The 24,268-nt window shown below is 43.0% G+C and overlaps 1 protein-coding gene across 5 annotated transcripts in view; it reads left to right on the top strand.

Annotated features, from left to right (window-relative positions):
• LOC137632285 (serine/threonine-protein kinase PAK 2-like) overlaps nucleotides 1–24,268 on the top strand; it is a 210,359-nt gene that overhangs the window by 50,724 nt on the left and 135,367 nt on the right. For all 5 annotated transcript variants that reach the window (XM_068364183.1, XM_068364184.1, XM_068364182.1 and 2 more), the window contains exons 3-4: nucleotides 5,506–5,666; nucleotides 6,606–6,649. In XM_068364183.1, the coding sequence (XP_068220284.1) occupies nucleotides 5,506–5,666; nucleotides 6,606–6,649 (205 nt within the window). The remainder of the gene's footprint in view (nucleotides 1–5,505; nucleotides 5,667–6,605; nucleotides 6,650–24,268) is intronic.

Raw genomic sequence — 24,268 nt, forward strand, 5'->3', positions numbered from 1 at the left:
TTACTTTTTTTTTCTGTTGGCACCAGCAATATTCCTGAGTTAAAGACTAGTTTTTATAGATAGGAAAAATTCACATCTTTGTAATAGTTGGCTATCTATCATGAAAGTCGCTAGTTGTTTTAAAGGTTTCCATACCTAATTTGGACTAATAGAGAGTTTATATGGGGATTTTATTATGAGTGAATACTTACAGTGGGGTAGACTTGAAACTTCCCTATATAGTAACGTCCCTGATTGGTGTACACCAGACGGGGGGGTCGAATCCCGCTCAAAACTCATTAGTTTCTTTTTGTCTCTGCGACCTCACCATCTTTGTGAGCTAAGGATGGGTGGTTTGGGGGAGGCTACGGGTCTATCTGCTGAGTTATCAGCAGCCATTGCCTGCCCCTCCTTGGTCTTAACTTGGGGGGAGAGGGGGTTAGGCACTGATCATATGTATATATGGTCAGTCTAGGGCATTGTCCTGCTCGATAGGGCAATGTCAGTGTCCCTTGCCTCTGCCATTCATGAGCGGCCTTTAAGTGCAAGATTTTATTGTATTGCAGATTTGTAATTCAACACATGATATTTTATTGTGTTCATGTGCAGTAGTACCTCAGAGGGCAAACAGGATTAGTTCCAAAACTGTATTTGAACACCAAATCATTTTTCCCCTTAAGAGTGAATGGAAATATTATAGCATTGATTGGTTCCCCCCCCCCAAGGATTTTCCTATTATGGGCAATTTTGACCCAAAGTTTACAATATGAAGATAAAGTATAGTATATAAAATTATATAACAAAACGAAGAACATCACTCAAGTATGGTAAGGAATATAATTGACATGAATGGAAGGTGATGATTTGGGGAGGAGGAAAAGGTGTTACTGTTGCTTGGAAGGGGAATCTCCCTCCATAAACACATTGGGTAACTGCCCCTCTGGAGTTCTTTCTCTTTTGTGTCTCATATCTGACACTAAATATAATTCACTTGTAACTAAGAAAGTAAAAGGAATTTTGACAAAATATTTTTATACGCATTCTCCATTGCCATAAGAAGCTTAGTGAATTTTTTCAGGATTTTGTGTTTTTCTTTTTACATACATACATATACCAAGGCACTTCCCCCAATTTTGGGGGGTAGCCGACATCAACAAATGAAACAAAAACAAAAAAGGGGACCTCTACTCTCTACGTTCCTCCCAGCCTAACAAGGGACTCGACTGAGTTCAGCTGGTACTGCTAGGGTGCCACAGCCCACCCTCCCCCGTTATCCACCGCAGATGAAGCTTCATAACGCTGAATCCCCTACTGCTGCTACCTCCGCGGTCATCTAAGGCATCGGAGGAAGCAGCAGGGCCTACCGGAACTGCGTCACAATCGCTCGCCATTCATTCCTATTTCTAGCACGCTCTCTTGCCTTTCTCACACCTATCCTCCTATCACCCAGAGCTTCCTTCACTTCATCCATCCACCCAAACCTTGGCCTTCCTCTTGTACTTCTCCCATCAACTCTTGCATTCATCACCTTCTTTAGCAGAAAGCCATTTTCCATTCTCTCAACATGGCCAAACCACCTCAACACATTCATATCCACTCTAGCTGCTAACTCATTTCTTACACCCGTTCTCACTCTCACCACTTCGTTCCTAACCCTATCTACTCAAGATACACCAGCCATACTCCTTAGACACTTCATCTCAAACACATTCAATTTCTGTCTCTCCATCACTTTCATTCCCCACAACTCCGATCCATACATCACAGTTGGTACAATTACTTTCTCGTATAGAACTCTCTTTACATTCATGCCCAACCCTCTATTTTTTTACTACTCCCTTAACTGCCCCCAACACTTTTCAACCTTCATTCACTCTCTGACGTACATCTGCTTCCACTCCACCATTTTCTGCAACAACAGACCCCAAGTACTTAAACTGATCCACCTCCTCGAGTAACTCTCCATTCAACATGACATTCAACCTTGCACCACCTTCCCTTCTCGTACATCTCATAACCTTACTCTTACCCACATTAACTCTCAACTTCCTTCTCTCACACACTCTTCCAAATTTTATCACTAATCGGCCAAGCTTCTCTTCTGTGTCTGTAACCAGTACAGTATCATCCGCAAACAACAACTGATTTACCTCCCATTCATGGTCATTCTCGTCTACCAGTTTTAATCCTCGTCCAAGCACTTGAGCATTCACCTCTCTCACCACTTCATCAACATACAAGTTAAACAACCACAGCGACATCACACATCCCTGTCTCAGCCCCACTCTCACGGGAAACCAATCACTCGCTTCATTTCCTATCCTAACAGATGCTTTACTACCTTTGTAGAAACTTTTCACCGCTTGCAACAACCTTCCACCAACTTCATATAACCTCATCACATTCCACATTGCTTCCCTATCAACTCTATCATACGCTTTCTCCAGATCTATAAACGCAACATACACCTCCTTACCTTTTGCTAAATATTTCTCGCATATCTACCTTACTGTAAAAATCGGATTCATACAACCCCTACCTCTTCTAAAACCACCCTGTACTTCTAAGATTGCATTCTCTGTTTTATCCTTAATCCTATTAATCATTACTCTTCCATACACTTTTCCAACTACACTCAACAAACTAATACCTCTTGAATTACAACACTCATGCACATCTCCCTTACCCTTATATAGTGGTACAATACATGCACAAACCCAATCTACTGGTACCATTGACAACACAAAACACATATTAAACAATCTCACCAACTATTCAAGTACAGTCACACCCCCTTCCTTCAACATCTCAGCTCTCACACCATCCATACCAGACGCTTTTCCTACTCTCGTTTCATCTAGTGCTCTCCTCACCTCATCTATTGTAATCTCTCTCTCATTCTCATCTCCCATCACTGGCACTTCAACACCCGCAACAGCAATTATATCTCCCTCCCTATTATCCTCAACATTCAGTAAACTTTCAAAATATTCCGCCCATCTTTTCCTTGCCTCCTCTCCTTTTAACAACCTTCCATTTCCATCTTTCACTGTCTCTTCAAATCTTGAGCCAGCCCTCCTTACTCTCTTCACTTCTTTCCAAAACTTCTTATTCTCTTCATATGAATGACCCAATCCCTGACCCCACCTCAGGTCAGCTGCCCTCTTTGCCTCATGTACCTTGCGCTTTACTTCCACATTTTTCTCTATATTTTATACCCCCATATATTGACATTCTGGCTGGCCCCTTTAAGGATGTTACTCGAGTCCTCAGGTCTCTCGAGTAGACCCTCCTGTACCCTTGACTTGGCATCAGATAGGATTTGATTTTGAACCATGACATTATGATGAGTGTACCGGATGACATTTTGTCTGTTGTGAGGCATTCTCAACTGAGGAAGACCTTCCTCTCCCTTGTCCAGAGTACAGGAGGTGTTTGGGTTACAAACGAGATCCGATCTTACTATGGGTCAGAAAGTCAATTTTCATCAGAAGTTAAATTTATATACATAACATGCAGTACATACGTACATATGTACAAACATATATAATTTACATACAGTTTATGTATAACATACTTTAAAAAAGAGAAAGCAATTCATTACCATTCATAAATTACTGTACCCTATTTATACAAATACTTGTGCCTTGTACAGTATTAGCAGGCAGTAAGTAATACATATAACAATACCTTACCTTTATTCCTGTGGTTGGGATGCACACTGTCATCAGAAGTCTCCCTTACACTTTCCAAACATACTGTAATGCACAGCAAAAAAAAAAAAGTTATGAAAATATCTAAAAAAAAAGAGCAGTACCAAAATCTCAAATCTGAAGTAGATGGAGAACTACAGTAATGCTAAAGTGACGTGTAATACACTACTCCGGTAGTTGTTCGAGGCATTGACAAGTACAGTAGTTTGTCTTATCAATGAACAAATCATCATAACAAAAATTGTGTGACAAGGATTTTTTAAAGTACCCTATGGTAGCCCGTTCTTAATGGCTAATTATTGTAACTCGAGACAGTCATAATCCAAGGACCTTCTGTATGTATTCTGGAGCCAATTTCTAACCTGATACAATTCCAATTTCATACTAGGGGGACAGAATGACACTCCACTGTCTTCATAGAGATCTCAGGCCCCCTTGCGGAGCACCAAGACTTTTCCACGCTGAAAGTGTTTAGGTCAAGATATCTAAAGATATTGCTTTTTTTCACTATTGCACCTTCATTTGTGCTGATCCACTGAGATTTAAGTACCATCCCAATTTGGGCGCATGAAGTCGAGAATATCAGGTCTATGCTAATCTTGAGGAAGAATCTGTACAGTAATTGGTGCTAGACCTGAAGGTAGGAGCCTGGTGTAACAAACAACTTTTACTACCCACTACCCATGGAAGTTTACCCTCAGGTCCCTGGATAAGCTTATCCTTTGTCCTGCAGTAGCTAATCAACAAGTCATGACATCATATTAGCTTCCTGGTGGAATAAGTAGCATTTCCTCTACGATAGTGGTTGCAACATATGTATAGAAGGAGAGGTAGAATGTCAGGCCATTCTCCACTTCCTTTTCCCCTTTTTGGGGTGAAGCAGTCACTCCGTTATATGCTGGGTCTGATGCTGCTGTAGATGCCAGTGAGCCTTGTGTCAGGGTAACTTTTCTTTATTTACAAACTCTGTATTAAAGTATCTATTCTCCCAGACATGGGGGAAGATGCAATATCCTGATGGATATAAGTTCTTCTATGACCACCTACTAGTCTGAGACATCATTATGCTGAGATTGTTAAGAGGCTAATTAAAGTCATGATTTTTGCTCTTCTCCAAGACCAAAGGGCATTGACCTTTCCCTGGTCAGTAAACCAGCCAGATTAATTTTAGGGACTTCCTCGTGCCCAGTAATGAGTCTCTAATTAAATGTTGAAGATTTGTATTATGTGTTGGAAAAAATAAAAATTTTTTAATTAATTTGTAGTTTTCCTAAGCATACGAACCTAAGACCTATAGGTTATACTACCTCAACTATCCCGGATTTCCTAGGTTAAGGTCAGAAGGAAAGTTACGCTACCTAATGAGAGTGGTGTGCCCAATCGCTTCCTGCCACTACTACTAATACCTCCCTAAAAGCTTGAAAGGCCATCTGTAGCTTGGCTGAAGTCATACTTTTGTTTGTACTGGATACTGTTGGTAGAAAAAATGCAAATTTATTGAAATAATCTTGATTTTGTTTATTTTCATAATTTTTATTCATCCACTATTTTGTATATTTTTTCTATTACCTATTGTTTATAAAATAAATTTTTTATTTGTTTTGACCTTGTTTTTAGGTTTCCTCAAAACTTTTATTCTGTTGTTGGAAAAAATGCAAATTTATTGAAATAATTTTGATTTTGTTTATTTTCATAATTTTTATTCATCCATTATTTTGTATATTTTTTCTCTTACATACCTTTTGTTTATAAAATATATTTTTTGTTTTTGTTTTTATCTTATTTTTATGTTTCCCCAAAACTTTTATTTTAGTAAAGCTGAAATAGAGAGGGATCCTGATGCTGTTGTCGCTGCAGTGAAGTGGATGCAGCATTCTCTGCGTGTGAAAAAAGAGGACATAAAATTCACTCCCACAGATCGCACCATAAAGGAAGAATCAGATGCTATTGAACATGCTTTAGATGATAGTAGTGGTATGTAATTGATTATACTGAAATTTTAAGCATTCTTGGTGATTGATGGCGTTCTTTACCTACACATACACCGAATAGTCTGGCATATTTACATAATCTCCTTTGTCCTCGAGGAGGAGGATCCAGTAAAGACTCCCCATTAAGTAATGAAATCCAGTAAAGAAACTACTCCTCCCAGGAGGAGGAGGAGGAGGAGTAGTTTCTTTACTGGATTTTATTACTTAATGGGGAGTCTTTACTGGATTTCATTACTTAATGGGGAGTCAGAGCCTCAAAGTATCTTTTTAGTTGAGGTCCTACTCTATTTAAAAGATTTTCTGTCCTGTACCAAATACTCTTCTTAATATTTACTGTATTAAGTTAAAGATCAATAGTCTTCCTTGACACTTTCTTATAGACAGGTAAAATAGATACACCATTTGAAATTTCTTGTTTGAATGGTATATTTTAAAGTAGACTTTTCTGTTGAATGAGGATGATGCCAAGAGTCACAATTTTAGAAAGATGTGTGACAAACTTTTCTCCTGTGTAATTATCTGTGAAAATGGAGTTTCATTGGGTAAGTGGAACACCGTAAATATTCACAATACTCTTTAGGACTGTATTCTCATTTTGTAAAGTCTTATGCCCTACCATTGGAATGACTTAATCTGTTTTGTACTTTATTTTGAAATCTATACTCTGATGCCCTTTAGGACTTAAGTTTGTATTGTTAGGAAAAATACAAATTACTTTGAAAATTTATGATTTTTCCTTAGTCAAAGCCACTTTTTGGTGAGCAGCTGAGTGTGAATGAACACAGATATCCTAGGTTTAATATGGTTATGTTTTAGTCAAATGAGACAGGAATTTAATTACATTTAATGTCTTGGATATATTGTAATATAAGATGTTTTATGTTTTGTAACTAACATTAAAATTCTTTTTTTTTTTTTGTAGGTAAAAGTGGTAGCGGTAATCTGGAAGTATCGGTTTCTGATAAGGTAAACCTTTCAACTAATAAGATTGTACAAATTTAGTAATTTTTGGATATCATGCAGTTATATTTAATCTGTCCAGTTTATGTAGTCAGTTTGCATTTTGATTATTTAAGGATTCTTTAATGTTTCAGTATGTGTAATTAGATTTTTTGTTCAGTAAGATATTTATTTGCATTATTGATTATGGGTATTACATGAAATGTAAAGCCTAGCTGACTTCATAATATGTATAGATTTATATACGGTAATTTGTTTTTCTGTTCTTGATAATTTCATATCCTAATTTTGCCCACCTTTCCTCTTAAATTGTTGGGTATACTTCCTTGTAATTTATTTTTGTTCTGACGCTACAAACCTTACGCTATTTATCAGGGGCTATCTTTTGGCGAAGCTGGAAGAGTAGCCATTAAGACTTTTAATCAGGGTTGTTAACGGGGTTAGTGAGGGTTGCTAGCTACCTCTCTCACTCACACATCAGTGAAACAGTCACTTTCTTCTTTTGGCTTCAGGAGAATGGACGTGTCCCCTCTCTTCTCTCAAAAAACTTGGCCATCAAATTCACATTCTTTTTGTTTTCAGGTGTGTGTTCCTTCTTTTGCGTGTTCATGCGGACTTGTCCAGAGCCTGAAGGCTGCTCTTGTGGTACCATTAGGTCTTCTGTTGAGATTGACCCCCATTTTTTGTGTCTGACATACACGGGGCGCCGCTGTGACCAGGGTAACATCTGTGAGTAGTGTGGGGAGTGGTCTGCCATTCAGTGGGAGAGATTTGGGTGCCAGCAGAAGTAGTCTTGGAAGGATTCTTCACCTTCGGGGTCTTCCTCAAGGGTGAAGAAACCTCTGAAATTTTCTTTGACCTCCCCGCTGGTCTCTTCCTGAAAATCTTGCTTGTTCAGCCTCTTCCGAGGGGAAGTCGAGTAGGATCATAGACCATCTTACTCCAGGGCAACCTCGGGGAGGCGGGGATGTTACTGCTTCCCCGAGAGAAACAGCTTTGCCCTCGCTCTCGAGAGTCCTTCTCATTTTCTGATTTGTTGCAGGTTTGGCTGTTGTTGGGTATGGCTGGGCCTCCTTCCAGTGCCGTACTCATGGAACTTCTGCAGCACGGGGCCAGAGGGATCTTAGAGGAAGTCCTGCGGGTACTGTCAATGACGCTCTGGCTCTCTACGAGGCCCACCTCTCACTTTTTGCTCCTGCTAGTCCTGTGTGCCGACGAGACCAGCCCGCCCGCTTACCTTACAACAATGACCTGCTGACGACGAGACCTCACACCACCCTCCGATCTCTTCGTTCTCCAGGGACCGCGGTCTTTTACACGCGCCCAGACCTTTGTCCTCACCTTCTATCAGGCAGCGCTTTAGTTCCTGAGACAGATGCTCTTCTCACTATTCTCCTGCTCGTGAGTGCTGCTCGTCTCGTGATCGTCACTCAATATCTTGTAATCGTCTTTTGCCAGCTCGTGATCGTAACTCTGCAAATCATTGTTCGCCTGCTCTTGATCGTCACTCACCATGTGGACGCGCTACCTCTGCCTGGTGTTCTCCTGTTTGTGATCACACGTCACCTCGTGATCGCTGTTCTTTAGCACGCTTCTCACCAGCTTGCCATTTGCCAGTGTGTAGTCCTCCAACGCGGGAGATGGCTAGCGTGGTTTATGCAAGGTAGGTCTTGGAGACCTTCAACATGCTGGAGATTGACGATCACATGCTGAAGATGAACGAGCAGGAGAGTGACCAGCAGGCGAGCATCGGTGCATTGGTGAGTGTCGGTGCATTGGCGAGCAACGCGTTGGCGAACGACGCGGTTGCGAGTGACATGTTGCCGGCGTGTCCGCCATCTTGTCCTCCACTTAGACGATCTCCTGCCAGACGACGCCAACCTGCACAGTGCTCACCAGTGCGGCACTCCTCATTCCACCGCTCGCCACTGCGATAATCTCCTGCTCACTGCATGGCGACCTGTCATTCGCCCGCTTGCTGATGGCCAGCTTGTCGATCGCCAACGTATTGCTCCTTTACCTGTCGATCACCAATGCATTGTTCTCCTATACGTAGCTCACCAAATTTTTGCTCACTTTCGTGTCTTTCGCCACTGCTTCGTTCGCCAATGCGTCACTCGCCACTGCGCCGTTCGCCAACGCGTCGCTCGCCAACGCATTGACGCTCACCTGCTAGTCACTCTTGCTCGTTCATCTCTAGCGTGTGATCGTCAGTCTCTAACCCGTCGGAGGTCTCAAAGACCTACCTTGCCTAAACTACGCTCACCATCTCCCATGCGATCACTGCGCTCGAAATTCAAGTTTTAACGCGGGACTTTCATTCTTTCGTGTGCACTTCACGCGCTTCCACAAGCACTTCACTCACACCCGTGAGCGATCAAGGTCCGGAACCCTACCAATTCAACAGAGAGGTAGCAGCAGTAGTGGAGCAGCCTATTCCTTGTCAAGCTTTGCCAGACAAGGAGAATATGATGCAATCAACCAGATTTAACTGATACATGACCAACATTAAAAAGTTAGGAGAATCCTATGATATGAAACTCTATCTCCACAAATTATTAACAAGGTTGTTTAAAATTGCTTATTTTGGCAATAGGGTGATATAAGGATCCAGACTACCAATTTTGTCCTCTGCCTTGCAATCTAGATTTCTGGAAAAGCAACTAGTAATGTGAGAATGCAAGGTTTTAGCAGGAGAATGATCTAATGTAATTAAAGAATTTGAGGGGATCTTGATTCTGCAAGGTGTATTGAACATTCAGAACCTTTACTGAATGAAACACTATGTGATTATGACCACTAGATCTGAATACAGAAGTCAGGTTAGTGTAAGCAACTGGGCAATTAAGTGAGACTTACTTCCTACAAGCAAAGACTTACTAGCCTTTGAGAAAACAAAGAAAGTTAAATAAGAGCTTTTAAGGCTTATCACTAACAAAACTTGGCTAGTGAGTGAGTATTTGGCATGTCATATTGTTATATACTCCATAATAAACAACTATTCTTGTCTCCTGGAATTTCTTTTGGATTAAAAAGTACTTTGCTTTTGAGCCATTATGAGAATCGGACACCAGTCGTTCTGTTTCAAACATAGTAGCTTTACCTCTAGAAAGTCTAAACTCCAATTCCATGTACAATTATTTTGTCTAAGAGGAACAGTGACACATCGTACGCCTCACAATGTTTATTTAAATTGGTGTTATCCCTATGCATTAGTACATACTAACAAATTCGTCAGGAAAGACAACTTAAAATACAATAAATGCTCATTACAATCTGGAGGAAGGGGGCACCGTCTTGATTTCACCGTTGTGAAATAAAAACTGAATAACATGAAGTAGCTGGTGCTCCTTACCATTAACCGCTACATTGTTACTTTTCTTTACTAGGGGCATGTACCTTTTAGAAAGATAAGAAAATACATACATCATACATATACCAAAGGCACTTCCCCCAATTTTGGGGGGTAGCCGACATCAACAAGAAACGAAACAAAAAAGGGGACCTCTACTCTCTACGTTCCTCCAGCCTAACCAGGGACTCAGCCGAGTTCAGCTGGTACTGCTAGGGTGCCACAGCCCAACCTCCCACATTTCCACCACAGATGAAGCTTCATACTGCTGAGTCCTCTACTGCTGCTACCTCCGCGGTCATCTAAGGGACCGGAGGAAGCAGCAGGGCCTACCGGAACTGCGTCACAATCGCTCGCCATTCATTCCTATTTCTAGCACGCTCTCTTGCCTCTCTCACATCTATCCTTCCTATCACCCAGAGCTTTCTTCACACCATCCATCCACCCAAACCTTGGCCTTCCTCTTGTACTTCTCCCATCAACTCTTGCATTCATCACCTTCTTTAGCAGACAGCCATTCTCCATTCTCTCAACATGACCAAACCACCTCAACACATTCATATCCACTCTAGCCGCTAACTCATTTCTTACACCCGTTCTCACCCTCACCACTTCGTTCCTGACCCTATCTACTCGAGATACACCAGCCATACTCCTCAGACACTTCATCTCAAACACATTCAATTTCTGTCTCTCCATCACTTTCATTCCCCACAACTCCAATCCATATATCACAGTTGGTACAATCACTTTCTCATATAGAACTCTCTTTACATTCATGCCCAACCCTCTATTTTTAAATATTTAACTTAGCCGGTGAATATATAATAGCTGCAACTCTGTTGCTCGACAGACACATACAGTAAAAACTCGCCAGCGATCGCTATACAGGTTGCGGGTGTGGCCACCAGCGCCAACTGTCGGCCAGATACCACTCTCGATGTAAACAAAGACTCAATTTCTTCTCTGTCGACGTGTCGACAGGACGTACTTTACTCGCTGTTGAACCTGGAGTTTTTCCCATCATATTTGGTGAAGTACTTTAATTTGGTTTGAGCTTTCGCAGTACAGGTGTTTTTCTTCAAATAAATCCTTGAACTCTTTTTTGAATCGGATTAATTGTTGATGACTTAGATCGTTTTTTTTGGAATTTTCCCTTGACTAATTCAAAATGGCTGACCCTTCACAAGTTCCCAAGTTCAGAAAATGTAATGCTAGGGACTGTCATAGGCGTCTTCCAAAGGCTTCTCTCGACCCTCACACTGTTTGTTCCAATTGTCGGGGTAAAACCTGTCAATTGGAAGATCGGTGTGAGGAATGCGTGGGCCTTTCGGAATCCGATTTTATCGAATTTGATAAATATACACGCAGACTAGAGAGAGATAGGGTAAGGAGAAGTTCTTCTAGGTCGGTAGATTTTTCCTCTAAACATGCCCCTGAACCTAATCCTTCCCCTGTAGTGGTTGTTCCTAACCCCCCTCCTAGCACTCGGGAACCGTCGATGCAAGACATGATGCGTGCTATTCATGCCTTGGGGGAGAGAGTTGAGGCCTTAGCAAGTGACCGAAATCAACTCATGGCGGACGTAAAGGAACTAAAGTGCCAAAGTGCCACGGCGGAAAGTGTTAAAGTGCCTAGTGTTTCTCAAAGTGTTGTGAACAGTGTTGCGCTCGAGGGTTCGTCTGTTCGTGCCTGTCGTCCACCTAGTCCGGGACCTCTTGCAAGCTCCCAAGCCCAGGGGAGAAGCAATGTCGTACGACTCATGGGTTCGAGAGGCCTTGATCAGCGAACAGACGTTCCCTCTATGGTATCAGGCGTATCTCTCCAAGATCGCCCCTACCAACGTAAGATGAGAGAGCCCATTTTTACCTCGTCGTCCGAAGGTGTTTCTGGTAAGAAACCTTGGACCAAGGTCTCCAGACCTTTAAAGCGTAAGTCGGTCCCTTCAGGACAAGTCCAACGTCCCGGTTGTAGCCACTTGGACAGTTCGGACCCGTTGCCGTCATCTGATGACTGCTCGCCGCCTAAGAGAGGAAAAGTTGTGCCGTCTCATTCGCTCACCCCGTCTGTTACCGCACCTGCTTCCGTAGACCCTAAATGGGTGTTACTGCAAGACATGCAGTCCAAGCTTGCGTCCTTGATGGAGGACTACAATGCGGAGAAGGTTTCCGTTAAACCTTCTGGCCATCAACCATCCAAGCGGTCTGTTGTGCGTCCTGTTGACGTTGAGGTAGCTTTCTAGCGTCAACCAGTTGGGGTAGTACCTCCACCGATGCGACCCAGTGTGGATTTCCAGCCGCATGTTGACGTTAGGCAACGCACTGATGTGATTGGTGACGTTCAGGACGTTCATCAACCATCAGAGTTGACTTTTTTTGACGCGGTGCGTCAACCTCCGCAACCCGGTATGGTGTTGACTGCACAACCCAGACGGTCTAAACAGTCTCGGGTGGACGCTGTGCGTCCTCGCGCACCTGTGGTTGTTGACAGTTCCCAGACTGTTCAGCAGTTCCAGGACGCTGCGTCCGGCTCCGTCACGTATGCACCAGTGCGACCGGACTCTGCGAGTCAAACGTTGCCCACACCTTTGCCGTTTTCTCATCAGTTATCGGATGAGGAACTGTCAGATGAGGACGTTGCTGAACCACATCCTGAGGATCAACCTTCAGAACTTGATGAGCCTAAAGCAGTTCAACCATCCTTGGACTTTAGAAAAGTCATGGCTGTGTTTAAAGAGTTGTTCCCTGATCACTTTATTTCTGTGGCTCCTCGTTCGCCGCCGTCAGAGTTTGTCTTAGGCGTTCCTACTACCATGCCTGCCTTTACTAAACTCGTTCACTCTCGCTCATCCAAGAGAGCTTTACGGCTGTTAGGCGATTGGTTAGAGACCAAGAGGAGTTTAGGGAAGACAGCATTTGCCTTCCCCCCATCTAAACTCTCGTCTAGATCGAGCGTCTGGTATGCCACGGGAGAAGTTCTCGGCTTGGGAGTTCCTGCCTCTGCCCAGGGCGACTTCTCAAGTCTTGTAGACTCTCCCCGCCGCCTTGCCATGAGACGCTCGAAGATTTGTTGGTCACCCTCGGACCTGGACCACCTTCTTAAAGGTATATTTAGTGTGTTCGAAGTCTTTAACTTCCTAGACTGGTGTTTAGGAGCCCTGAGTAGGAAAATCTCTTCTGCTGATAAGGATGTTTCCTTACTCATTATGTCCTGCATGGACAAGGCCGTCTGTGATGGGTCCAACGAACTTGCCGCTTCATTCACGTCCGGAGTCCTGAAGAAACGAGAGTCTCTATGCTCTTTCCTGTCTGCTGGAGTGACGCCATGCCAAAGATCTGAGCTACTCTTTGCGCCCTTGTCTAAGTGCCTGTTTCCTGAGGTCTTGGTTAAGGAAATTGCCTTGTCTTTAGTGCAGAAGGACACCCACGATCTAGTTGCGTCCTCGGCTCGCAAAGCTCCCCCTTTGCCTGCATTGTCTGCTAGACCTAGGATAGACACTCCAGCGTCTCGGTTTATCCCGCCCTTTCGTGGCAGAGCCTCCAGCAGGGGAGGTGCTCGTGCCGAAGGGAAGAGAGGGAAGAGAAAAGGATCCAAGTCCTCTAAGGGCAGAGTCTGACTGCCCGCAACTTCAGACAGCAGTAGGTGCCAGACTCAAGAACTTCTGGCAAGCCTGGGAGAAGAGAGGCGCAGATCAACAATCTGTGAGGTTGCTCAGAGAGGGGTACAAAATCCCTTTTTGTACGCAAACCCCCTCTAGCGACGTCCCCCATCGATCTCTCTCCCAGGTACAGAGAGGAAGAAAAGAGACAAGCCCTGAAACTGGAAGTGTCTCTTTTGCTAGAGAAGGGAGCGGTGGTCAAAGTCTCGGACCTTCAATCACCGGGGTTTTACAACCGTCTCTTCCTAGTATCAAAGAAGACAGGAGGTTGGAGACCGGTGCTAGACATCAGTGTTATGAATGTCTTTGTCACAAAGACGAAGTTTACCATGGAGACCACAAAGTCAGTCCTAGCAGCGGTCAGAAAGGAAGACTGGATGGTCTCTCTAGACCTAAGGGACGCCTACTTCCACATCCCCATTCACTCAGACTCCCAACCCTTTCTGAGATTCGTCTTCGAAGATGTGGTGTACCAGTTTCGGGCCCTGTGCTTTGGCCTAAGCACAGCTCCTCTCGTGTTTACGAGGCTTATGAGGAATGTGGCAAAATTCCTCCACTTATCGGACATCCGAGCCTCCCTTTATTTGGACGACTGGCTTCTCAGAGCCTCTTCCAGTCATCGCTGTCTGAAGGATCTCAAGTGGACTCTAGATCTGACCAAGGAATTGGGACTCCTAGTCAATTTGGAAAAGTCACAGCTGGTCCCATCCCAAACTATTCTGTATTTAGGGATGGAGATTCACAGTCAAGTTTTTCGGGCTTTTCCGTCGGCCCCCAGAATAGATCAAGCCCTGCTCTCCATCCAGAAGATGCTGAAGAAAGAACGCTGCTCAGTCAGGCTGTGGATGAGTCTGGTAGGGACGCTGTCATCCCTGGAGCAATTTGTCTCGCTAGGAAGGCTACACCTCCATCCTCTTCAATTCCATCTGGCTTTTCACTGGAAAAAGGACAAGACGCTAGAGGCGGTCTCGATCCCGATTTCCGAAAAGATAAAGTCTTGTCTGACTTGGTGGAAGGACAATATCAGCCTACGAGAGGGTCTTCCCCTTGCAGTTCAGATACCCAACCACGTTCTCTTCTCGGATGCATCGGACTTGGGCTGGGGCGCGACGCTGGACGGTCGGGAATGCTCAGGTCTGTGGAACTCGAGTCAGAGGAGCATGCATATCAACAGCAAGGAGCTTTTGGCGGTTCATCTGGCCTTGATAAGCTTCGAGAATCTCCTTCGAGGCAAGGTGGTGGAGGTAAACTCGGACAACACCACGGCCTTGGCGTACATTTCCAAACAGGGAGGTACCCACTCACTGACTTTGTACGAGATCGCAAGGGACCTGCTCATCTGGTCAAAAGATCGAGGCATCTCCCTAGTAACGAGGTTCATCCAGGGCGACTTGAACGTCCTAGCAGATTGTCTCAGTCGGAAAGGTCAAGTAATTCCAACCGAATGGACCCTCCACAAAGATGTGTGCAAGAGACTTTGGGCGACTTGGGGTCAACCCACCATAGATCTCTTTGCAACCTCGCTGACCAAGAGGCTTCCAATCTATTGCTCTCCAGTCCCATACCCAGCAGCAATACATATAGATGCCTTCCTCCTAGATTGGTCACATCTAGATCTTTACGCATTCCCACCACTCAAGATTGTCAACAAGGTACTGCAGAAATTCGCCTCTCACGAAGGGACAAGGTTGACGATAGTTGCTCCCCTGTGGCCCGCGAGAGAATGGTTTCCACCGAGGTACTTCGATGGCTAGTAGACGTTCCCAGAAGTCTTCCTCTAAGAGTAGACCTTCTACGTCAGCCACACGTAAAGAAGGTACACCAAAGCCTCCACGCTCTTCGTCTGACTGCCTTCAGACTATCGAAAGACACTCGAGAGCTAGAGGCTTTTCGAAGGAGGCAGCCAGTGCGATTGCTAGAGCAAGGAGAGCGTCTACCATTAGAGTCTACCAATCGAAGTGGGAAGTCTTCCGAGACTGGTGTAAGTCAGTTTCCGTATCCTCGACCAGTACCTCTGTAGCCCAAATAGCTGATTTTCTCTTATACCTGAGAAAAGTACGATCCCTTTCAGCTCCTACTATCAAGGGCTACAGAAGCATGTCGGCCTCGGTCTTCCGGCATAGAGGCTTAGATCTTTCCAACAATAAAGATCTACAAGACCTCCTTAAGTCTTTCGAGACCTCTAAGGAGCGTCGTTTGGCTACTCCTGGGTGGAATTTAGACGTGGTCCTAAGATTCCTCATGTCAGACAGGTTTGAGCCTTTACAGTCAGCCTCCCTGAAAGATATCACTCTTAAGACTCTTTTCATGGTATGCTTAGCCTCGGCTAAAAGAGTCAGTGAGCTTCATTCCTTCAGCAAGAACATCGGGTTTTCGTCAGAAAAAGCTACTTGTTCTCTGCAACTTGGTTTCCTAGCCAAAAATGAGCTACCTTCTCGTCCTTGGCCTAAATCTTTCGATATTCCCAGCTTATCGGAGATCGTAGGCAATGAACTAGAAAGAGTCTTATGCCCTGTTAGAGCTCTTAAGTTCTACTAAACCTTTACGAGGCCAATCTGAAGCGTTATGGTGTTCGGTTAAGAAACCATCCTTGCCTATGTCAAAGAATGCTTTGTCATATTTTATCAGATTGTTAATACGAGAAGCTCATTCACACTTGAGTGAGGAAGACCGATCTTTGCTTAAGGTTAAGACGCACGAGGTTAGAGCTGTAGCAACTTCCGTGGCCTTTAAGCAAAATAGATCTCTGCAAAGTATAATGGACGCAACCTATTGGAGAAGCAAGTCAGTGTTCGCGTCATTTTACTTGAAAGATGTCCAGTCTCTTTACGAGAACTGCTACACACTGGGACCATTCGTAGCAGCGAGTGCAGTAGTGGGTGAGGGCTCAACCACTACAATTCCCTAATTCCATATCCTTTTAATCTTTCTCTTGAAATGTTTTAATGTTGTTTTTATGGGTTTTCCGGAAGGCTAAGAAGCCTTTCGCATCCTGGTTGATTTGGCGGGTGGTCAAAGTCATTTCTTGAGAGCGCCCAGATTAGGGGTTTAATGAGGTCCTGTTGTATGGGTTGCAGCCCTTGATACTTCAGCTCCTAGGGGTCTGTCAGCATCCTAAGAGGATCGCTGGGCTCCGTAAGGAAGACGTACTTACAAGGCAGAGTAATCGTATAAGTCGACTTCCTTACCAGGTACCTATTTATTTTGTTTTTGTTATATTGATATCTGTCAAAATGAAATAAAAAACTCTTAGCTTATATGATGTAAACATATTTAACTCTGGTCTCTACCAGCTATTATATATTCACCGGCTAAGTTAAATATTTAAAAATGATATTTTAATTATAAAATAAATTTTTGAATATACTTACCCGGTGAATATATAAATTAAACGATCCTCCCTTCCTCCCCAATAGAGACGCAGTGGGATGAGAAGAAATTGAGTCTTTGTTTACATCGAGAGTGGTATCTGGCCGACAGTTGGCGCTGGTGGGCACACCCGCAACCTGTATAGCGATCGCTGGCGAGTTTTTACTGTATGTGTCTGTCGAGCAACAGAGTTGCAGCTATTATATATTCACCGGGTAAGTATATTCAAAACTTTATTTCATAATTAAAATATCATTTTTTACTACTCCCTTAACTGCCCCCAACACTTTGCAATCTTCATTCACTCTCTGACGTACATCTGCTTCCACTCCACCATTTGCTGCAACAACAGACCCCAAGTACTTAAACTGATCCACCTCCTCAAGTAACTCTCCATTCAACATGACATTCAACCTTGCACCACCTTCCCTTCTTGTACATCTCATAACCTTACTCTTACCCACATTAACTCTCAACTTCCTTCTCTCACACACCCTTCCAAATTCTGTCACTAGTCGGTCAAGCCTCTCTTCTGTGTCTGCTACCAGTACAGTATCATCCGCAAACAACAACTGATTTTAAATATTTAACTTAGCCGGTGAATATATAATAGCTGCAACTCTGTTGCTCGACAGACACATACATAAAAAACTCGCGAGCGATCGCTATGCAGGTTGCGGGTGTGCCCACCAGCGCCAACTGTCGGCCAGATACCACTCTCGATGTAAACAAAACCTTCAATTTCTTCTCTGTCGACCTGTCGACAAGACGTACTTTTACTCGCTGTAAAACCTGGAGTTTTCTCAACATATTTGGTGAAGTACTTCATTTTGGTTTGAGCTTTCGCAGTGCAGGTGTTTTATCTTCATCTTAAATCTTGAACTCGTTTTTGGATAGATTTAATTTTTGATGACAAAGAGAGTATGGACTTTCTTTGACTTTTAAATGGCCGACCCTTCCCTTAGACGGAAGTGTGTTTAGGCTTTTAGCAATTATCTTATTATTATTATTATTATTATTACTATCCAAGCTACAACCCTAGTTGGAAAAGCAAGATGCTATAAGCCCAGGGGCTCCAACAGGGAAAAATAGCCCAGTGAGGAAAGGAAATAAATAAATGAAGAGAACAAATTAACAATAAATCATTCTAAAACAAGTAACAACGTCAAAACAGACATGTCATATATAAACTATTAACAACATCAAAAACAAATATGTTATAAATAAACTATAAAAAGACTCATGTCCGCCTGGTCAACAAAAAAGCATTTGCTCCAACTTTGAACTTTTGAAGTTCGACTGATTCAACCACCCGATTAGGAAGATCATTCCACAACTTGGTAACAGCTGGAATAAAACTTCTAGAATACTGCATAGTATTGAGTCTCGTGATGAAGAAGGCCTGGCTATTAGAATTAACTGCCTGCCTAGTATTACGAACAGGATAGAATTGTCCAGGGAGATCTGAATGTAAAGGATGGTCAGAGTTATGAAAAATCTTATGCAACATGCATAATGAACTAATTGAACGACGGTGCCAGAGATTAATATCTAGATCAGGAATAAGAAATTTAATCGACCGTAAGTTTCTGTCCAACAAATTAAGATGAGAATCAGCAGCTGAAGACCAGACAGGAGAACAATACTCAAAACAAGGTAGAATGAAAGAATTAAAACACTTCTTCAGAATAGATTGATCACCGAAAATCTTGAAAGACTTTCTCAATAAGCCTATTTTTTGTGCAATTGAAGAAGACACAGACCTTATATGTTTCTCAAAAGTAAATTTACTGTCGAGAATCACACCTAAAATTTTGAAAGAGTCATACATATTTAAAGAAACATTATCAATACTGAGATCCGGATGTTGAGGAACCACCGTCCTTGACCTACTTACAATCATACTTTGAGTTTTGTTAGGATTCAACTTCATACCCCATAATTTGCACCATGCACTAATTCTAGCTAAATCTCTATTAAGGGATTCACCAACCCTAGATCTACATTCAGGGGATGGAATTGATGCAAAGAGAGTAGCATCATCTGCATATGCAACAAGCTTGTTTTCAAGGCCAAACCACATGTCATGTGTATATAGTATGAAAAGTAATGGGCCAAGAACACTACCCTGTGGAACACCGGATATCACATTCCTATAATCACTATGGTGCCCATCAACAACAACTCTTTGAGATCTATTACTTAAAAAATCAATAATAATGCTAAGAAACGACCCACCCACTCCCAACTGTTTCTGTTTGAAAACAAGGGCCTCATGATTAACACGGTCAAAGTCAGCACTAAAATCAAGGCCAATCATACGAACTTCCCGACCACAATCAAGGGATTTCTGTACAGCATTGGAGATTGTAAGAAGGGCATCACATGCTCCAAGGCCTTTACGAAAACCAAATTGCAAACTAGGGAGTAGATGATTACCTTCAGCAAACCTGTTAAGACGTTTTGCCAGAAGACGTTCAAAAACTTTAGATAATATGGGAGTTATGGAAATTGGGCGGTAATCAGTGGGACTTGAGCTACCACAAACACATTTACATAGAGGAGTAACATTACCAATTCTCCAACTAGTGCTAAAAGCTCCTCTTCTTGCTAACTTGCGCAAAATAACAGATAACTTTGGAGCTAAGAAATCTGCTGTCTTTATAAAAAACAAAGGAAAAATACCATTTGGGTCTACACCTCCAAAGGCATCAAGGTCCATCAACAGAGCTTTAATCTCACGAGATCGAAAAGCTAAACTAGTTAGTTTAGCCTCAGGAAAACAGGAATGAGGAAGTTCAAGTTTTTCATTACTCTGTTTACTGTCGAAAACATCAGCTAAAAGGGTTGCCTTTTCCTTTGGACAGTGAGTGACTGAGCCATCTGGTTTGAGTAAAGGAGGAACTGTTGCATCTACACCAAAGAGTGCAGATTTAAGGGTAGACCACCATTTATGTTCCTGAGTTGTACCAGAAAGTGTTTCTTTTATGGTTAAATTGTACTCCTTTTCAGTTGAGGCATAAACTCTCTGAGCAAAAGCTCGAAGCTGAGTATAGTTGCTCCAGGTCAAATCTGATCTGTTACCCTTCCAAAGATGATAGGCCTCCTGTTTCTCCAAATAAGCACGTCTACAATCATCATTGAACCACGGTTTGTCCTTCACTCGGTACCTTAGCACACGAGAAGGGATACGCCTATCAATTATGTTGACTAGATTCTCATTCAAAGGGACAACAGGATCTGCACTATCATATAATTGTGACCAATTCAAGCACAAAAGATCATGCAAAATCCCATTCCAGTCTGCTTGGGATTTCATATAAATTTTACAAGAATATGATATATCAGGGACAGGCTGCTCAGTCTTCACTAATAATGAAATCAAGGCATGATCAGATGTCCCGACTGGAGAACCAACCTTACTAGTTATAACGCCAGGGGAGTCAGTGTATACGAGGTCCAAGCAATTACCAGACCTGTGAGTAGCTTCATTTATGATTTGCTCACAGCCTGATTCAGAGGCAAAGTCTAAAGCTCTTAAGCCATGGCGATCGGTAGGAGAGATTGAACTTAGCCAATCCCTATGGTGAGCATTAAAATCACCAACAAAGACAAAAGAAGCCTTTCTATCATCTTGTATCTTAGCCATAATGGTAAGAAGACAATCGAAGATAGAATCATCTATGTCTGGATTCCGGTAGATCGAACACAAATAAAAGTTGTTATGCCTGCCACAAACTTTTATTACCTGAATCTCATGACATCCACATTGATAGCAGGACTTATGAGAAGCAGGGTACTCGGTCCTAATATACACCGCCATTCCCCTGGCCCTAGGGATGGCATCACGTTTCAACATTATTGGCTTCTTAAAACCAGTTATAAGGAGCTCAGATGAGTGCCTCATATTAGAAACCAAAGTTTCTGAGCACAAAAGAATATCATACTGTCTGGACGCAACTGTAAGGTCTTGGATATTTGCATGAAGACCACGAATATTGCAATACAGAAGACGACATTGACGAAATCTAGGACGTACTGGTCCCGGATTTCGCTCAATGTCTCCAGACAGCATAAGAGTTAATAGAAATAAAAAAGAGACATCATACTTAAAAACTAGATTAACAAGAATTATAACAAAAACAATACGTACAGAATTATAAACAAAGTGATTGATGATACCCATAGACTATAGTAAAAAGTCGGAAAAACTGGTCAACATGGAGGAGCCGATACACCATGCAAGGCTAAATACCCTCCAGGATAGCCACTTCAACTGAAGGGAGGACAGTAAGGATGGTTTTGAGAAGAAAAATAATCAGAAAAAGGAAAAGACAACCTCTTGATAAACCACCAGGCATCCATGGCCCTTCTATTAAGCCTGCCCAACACACCATTTCAAAAAAACAAGAGGAAGGGAAAAAAATAACAAAAATATCACGTTATAAATTAATTATAGATTTTCCTCTATATATTTTATTTCTCACCGCCTTTATTAGGCCTCTTCGATTAATTTTCCATTTATAATAAACATAAAAATAAATGATTTGTTTATATGCGACCTTTCCTGAGAGTAGGCGGTCCTAACTTGGAAACCGAAGTTAAACAACGTTGAGCCCTTTGCAATCGTAAATAGCTTTTAAAGAGCTAATGATTTAAAACTTTTTAAATGAATATTTTTTAATAGATATTTTATGAAAGATTTTCTTTGAATAGTCTTCGTACTGTTTCAAAGATGATCTAACGTTTAGTTTATTTATGCTACGCAGTTTGCGCTCTATCGTTACGATAGAGAGAGAGAGTATCACGGTTTCACTTTGCAGAAAGAGTAAATCGATTCTGACGTTTTGTTCATTCTTCTTTCAAAGCTTAAATGTTTTGAATTCTATTTTAAAGGAACTTTTTAATTGAAAAACCTTTCAGTTTTTTCCTTTGGTCAAATAACATGTTTTTTTGACGAAACGTAATTGGGCTCTTCTCTTAGGTGCGAAATCAAGAGAGAGAGAGAGAGAGAGATAGAGACGGAGGGAGAGAGAGGAGAGAAAACGTTCCGTTCAAGCGGGTAACGTTGTTCTCGAGTTACTCTCGTCCCTAGTCTCTGTACGGGGAGAAAGGATAAAACGTTTTTAGTTTTTTATTCTCGTCCCCAGGCAATGTACGGTGAGAGATTGAAAACGTAGTTTTGAATGAACTAGTGTTTAGTCTCTTCCCCAGCCACTGAATTTTTTATCTTAAAAGATGTTTACTGTTTTTTGCTGGTATTAATGTGCTTGCATTATACGACTGATTTCGCAATTACTACCTTTTGATGTGGGTAGAATTGCGTGCTTCAGGTAGAAATCAGTAAAAGTTTCGATTTCAGTGAAATAAGTGCAAAACAGAAAATCGTAGTGATAAAGTGATATTGCGCAAAGTGTTATCAGTGTTGCGACCGAGGGTTTGTCTGTTCGTGCCTGTCGTTCACCTAGTCTGGGACCTCTTGCAAGCCCCCAAGCCCAGGGGAGAAGTAATGTCGTACGACTTATGGGTTCGAGAGGCCTTGATCAGCGAACAGACGTTCCCTCTATGGTATCGGGTGTATCTTACCAAGATCTCCCCTACCATAAGGCGAGAGAGACAATTTTCTCCTCGTCATCCGAAGGCTTTTCGCATAAGAAACCTGAAACAAGGTTTCGAGGCCCTTAAGCGAAAGTCAGTCCTTTCAGGACAGGTCCAGCGTTCTGGTTGTAGCCATTAGGACAGCTCTGACCCTATGCAGTCATCGGAAGACTGCTCGCCGCCTAAAAAAAGCGTAACACAGACTCCGAGAGTCTTTTTGTTGGCAAGGTTTTGCGGTCACAGACGTTACCCTCGTCTCTTACCGCAACCATTTCCGTTGATCCTAAATGGGTTGTACGGCAAGATATGCAGAATAAGCTTGCCTCCCTTATGGAAGACTATTCTGCCGATAAGTCCGTTGAGCCTAGCCGTTTATCTCATCGAGATCCTGGCTTTCAGCCACCCTAACGTTCCTTTGTGCGTCCTGTTGACGTTGGCGTAGCTAAGTCACGTCAGTCAGGTTGTTTAGAACCACACTCGATGCGGTCTCGTGTGGATTTTCAGCCACATTTGGATGTTAGGCCACTTGCTGATGCTCCTGTTGACGTTCAGGACGTTCGCTAACAATCGGAGTTGACTTGTTTTGACGCTGAGCGTCAACCTCCGCATTCTAGAGTTGTTTTGACTGCTCAGTCTAGGCGGTCAAAGCAGTCTCGAGTGGACGCTGTGCGTCCTCACGCACCTGTTGTTGTTGACAGTTCACAGACTGTCAAGCAGTTACATGACGTTGCATCCTGGTCTCTCGCACCTGTTGTTGTTGACAGTTCACAGACTGTCAAGCAGTTAAATGACGTTGCGTCCTGGTCCGCTACTAATGCACCAGTGCGTGTGGACTCTGCTTGTAAAGCATTGCCACCACGGTAGGTCTCTCCCTTGCTTGAGACTCAGCTATTATCGGACAAGGTTCCTTCAGATGAGGAAGTTGCTGTTCCCCCTCCTACTGATATTCCCTTGAGGACTCTGTCAGACGGAGAGGAGCCTAAAGCTGCTTAGCCCTCTATGGACTTTTAAATAAATCATGCTGATTTTTAAGGATATTTGTCTGGATCTTTTTGTAACTGCTGCTCCTTGTTCGCCTAAACGTCAGAGCTTACACTAGGCCTAGCTACTTCGAAGCCGTTGTTTTATAAGCTAGTGCTCTCTCGCTCTCCTAGAGAGCTTTACGTTTGCTAGGCGACTGGTTTATCACCAGGAGAAGTTTGGGGGATACAGCCTTTGCTTTCCCTTCTTTTAAACTGGCTTATAGAGCGAGAGTCTGATATGACACGAGAGAAGTTCTCGGCTTGGGAGTTCCTGCCTCTGCCCAGATAGACTTCTCAAACCTCATAGACTCTCCCTGGCTCCTGGCCATGAGACGCTCCAAGATTTTACAGGTCAACTTCACAGCTGTTTTCGAGCCTTTGAAGTTTTGCTGTACAATTATGTCATGCATAAACAAGGCTTTCAGGGATGGCTCCAATGATCTGACAGCCACGTTCTCTGCAGGAACAAGTCCCTCAGGGATGGCTCCATGATTTGGCAGCCATGTTCACTGCAGGTGTACGTAAGAGGCAAGTGCGCTCAATGTGTTCATTGTCAAGACAAACTTCACGATGAAGTCTACCAGGCTGTCTTGACAGCATTTATGGAAGGCGACTGGATGGTCTCT

Source organism: Palaemon carinicauda, chromosome 41 (genome assembly GCF_036898095.1).
Source record: "Palaemon carinicauda isolate YSFRI2023 chromosome 41, ASM3689809v2, whole genome shotgun sequence".
NCBI lineage: Eukaryota > Metazoa > Arthropoda > Malacostraca > Decapoda > Palaemonidae > Palaemon > Palaemon carinicauda.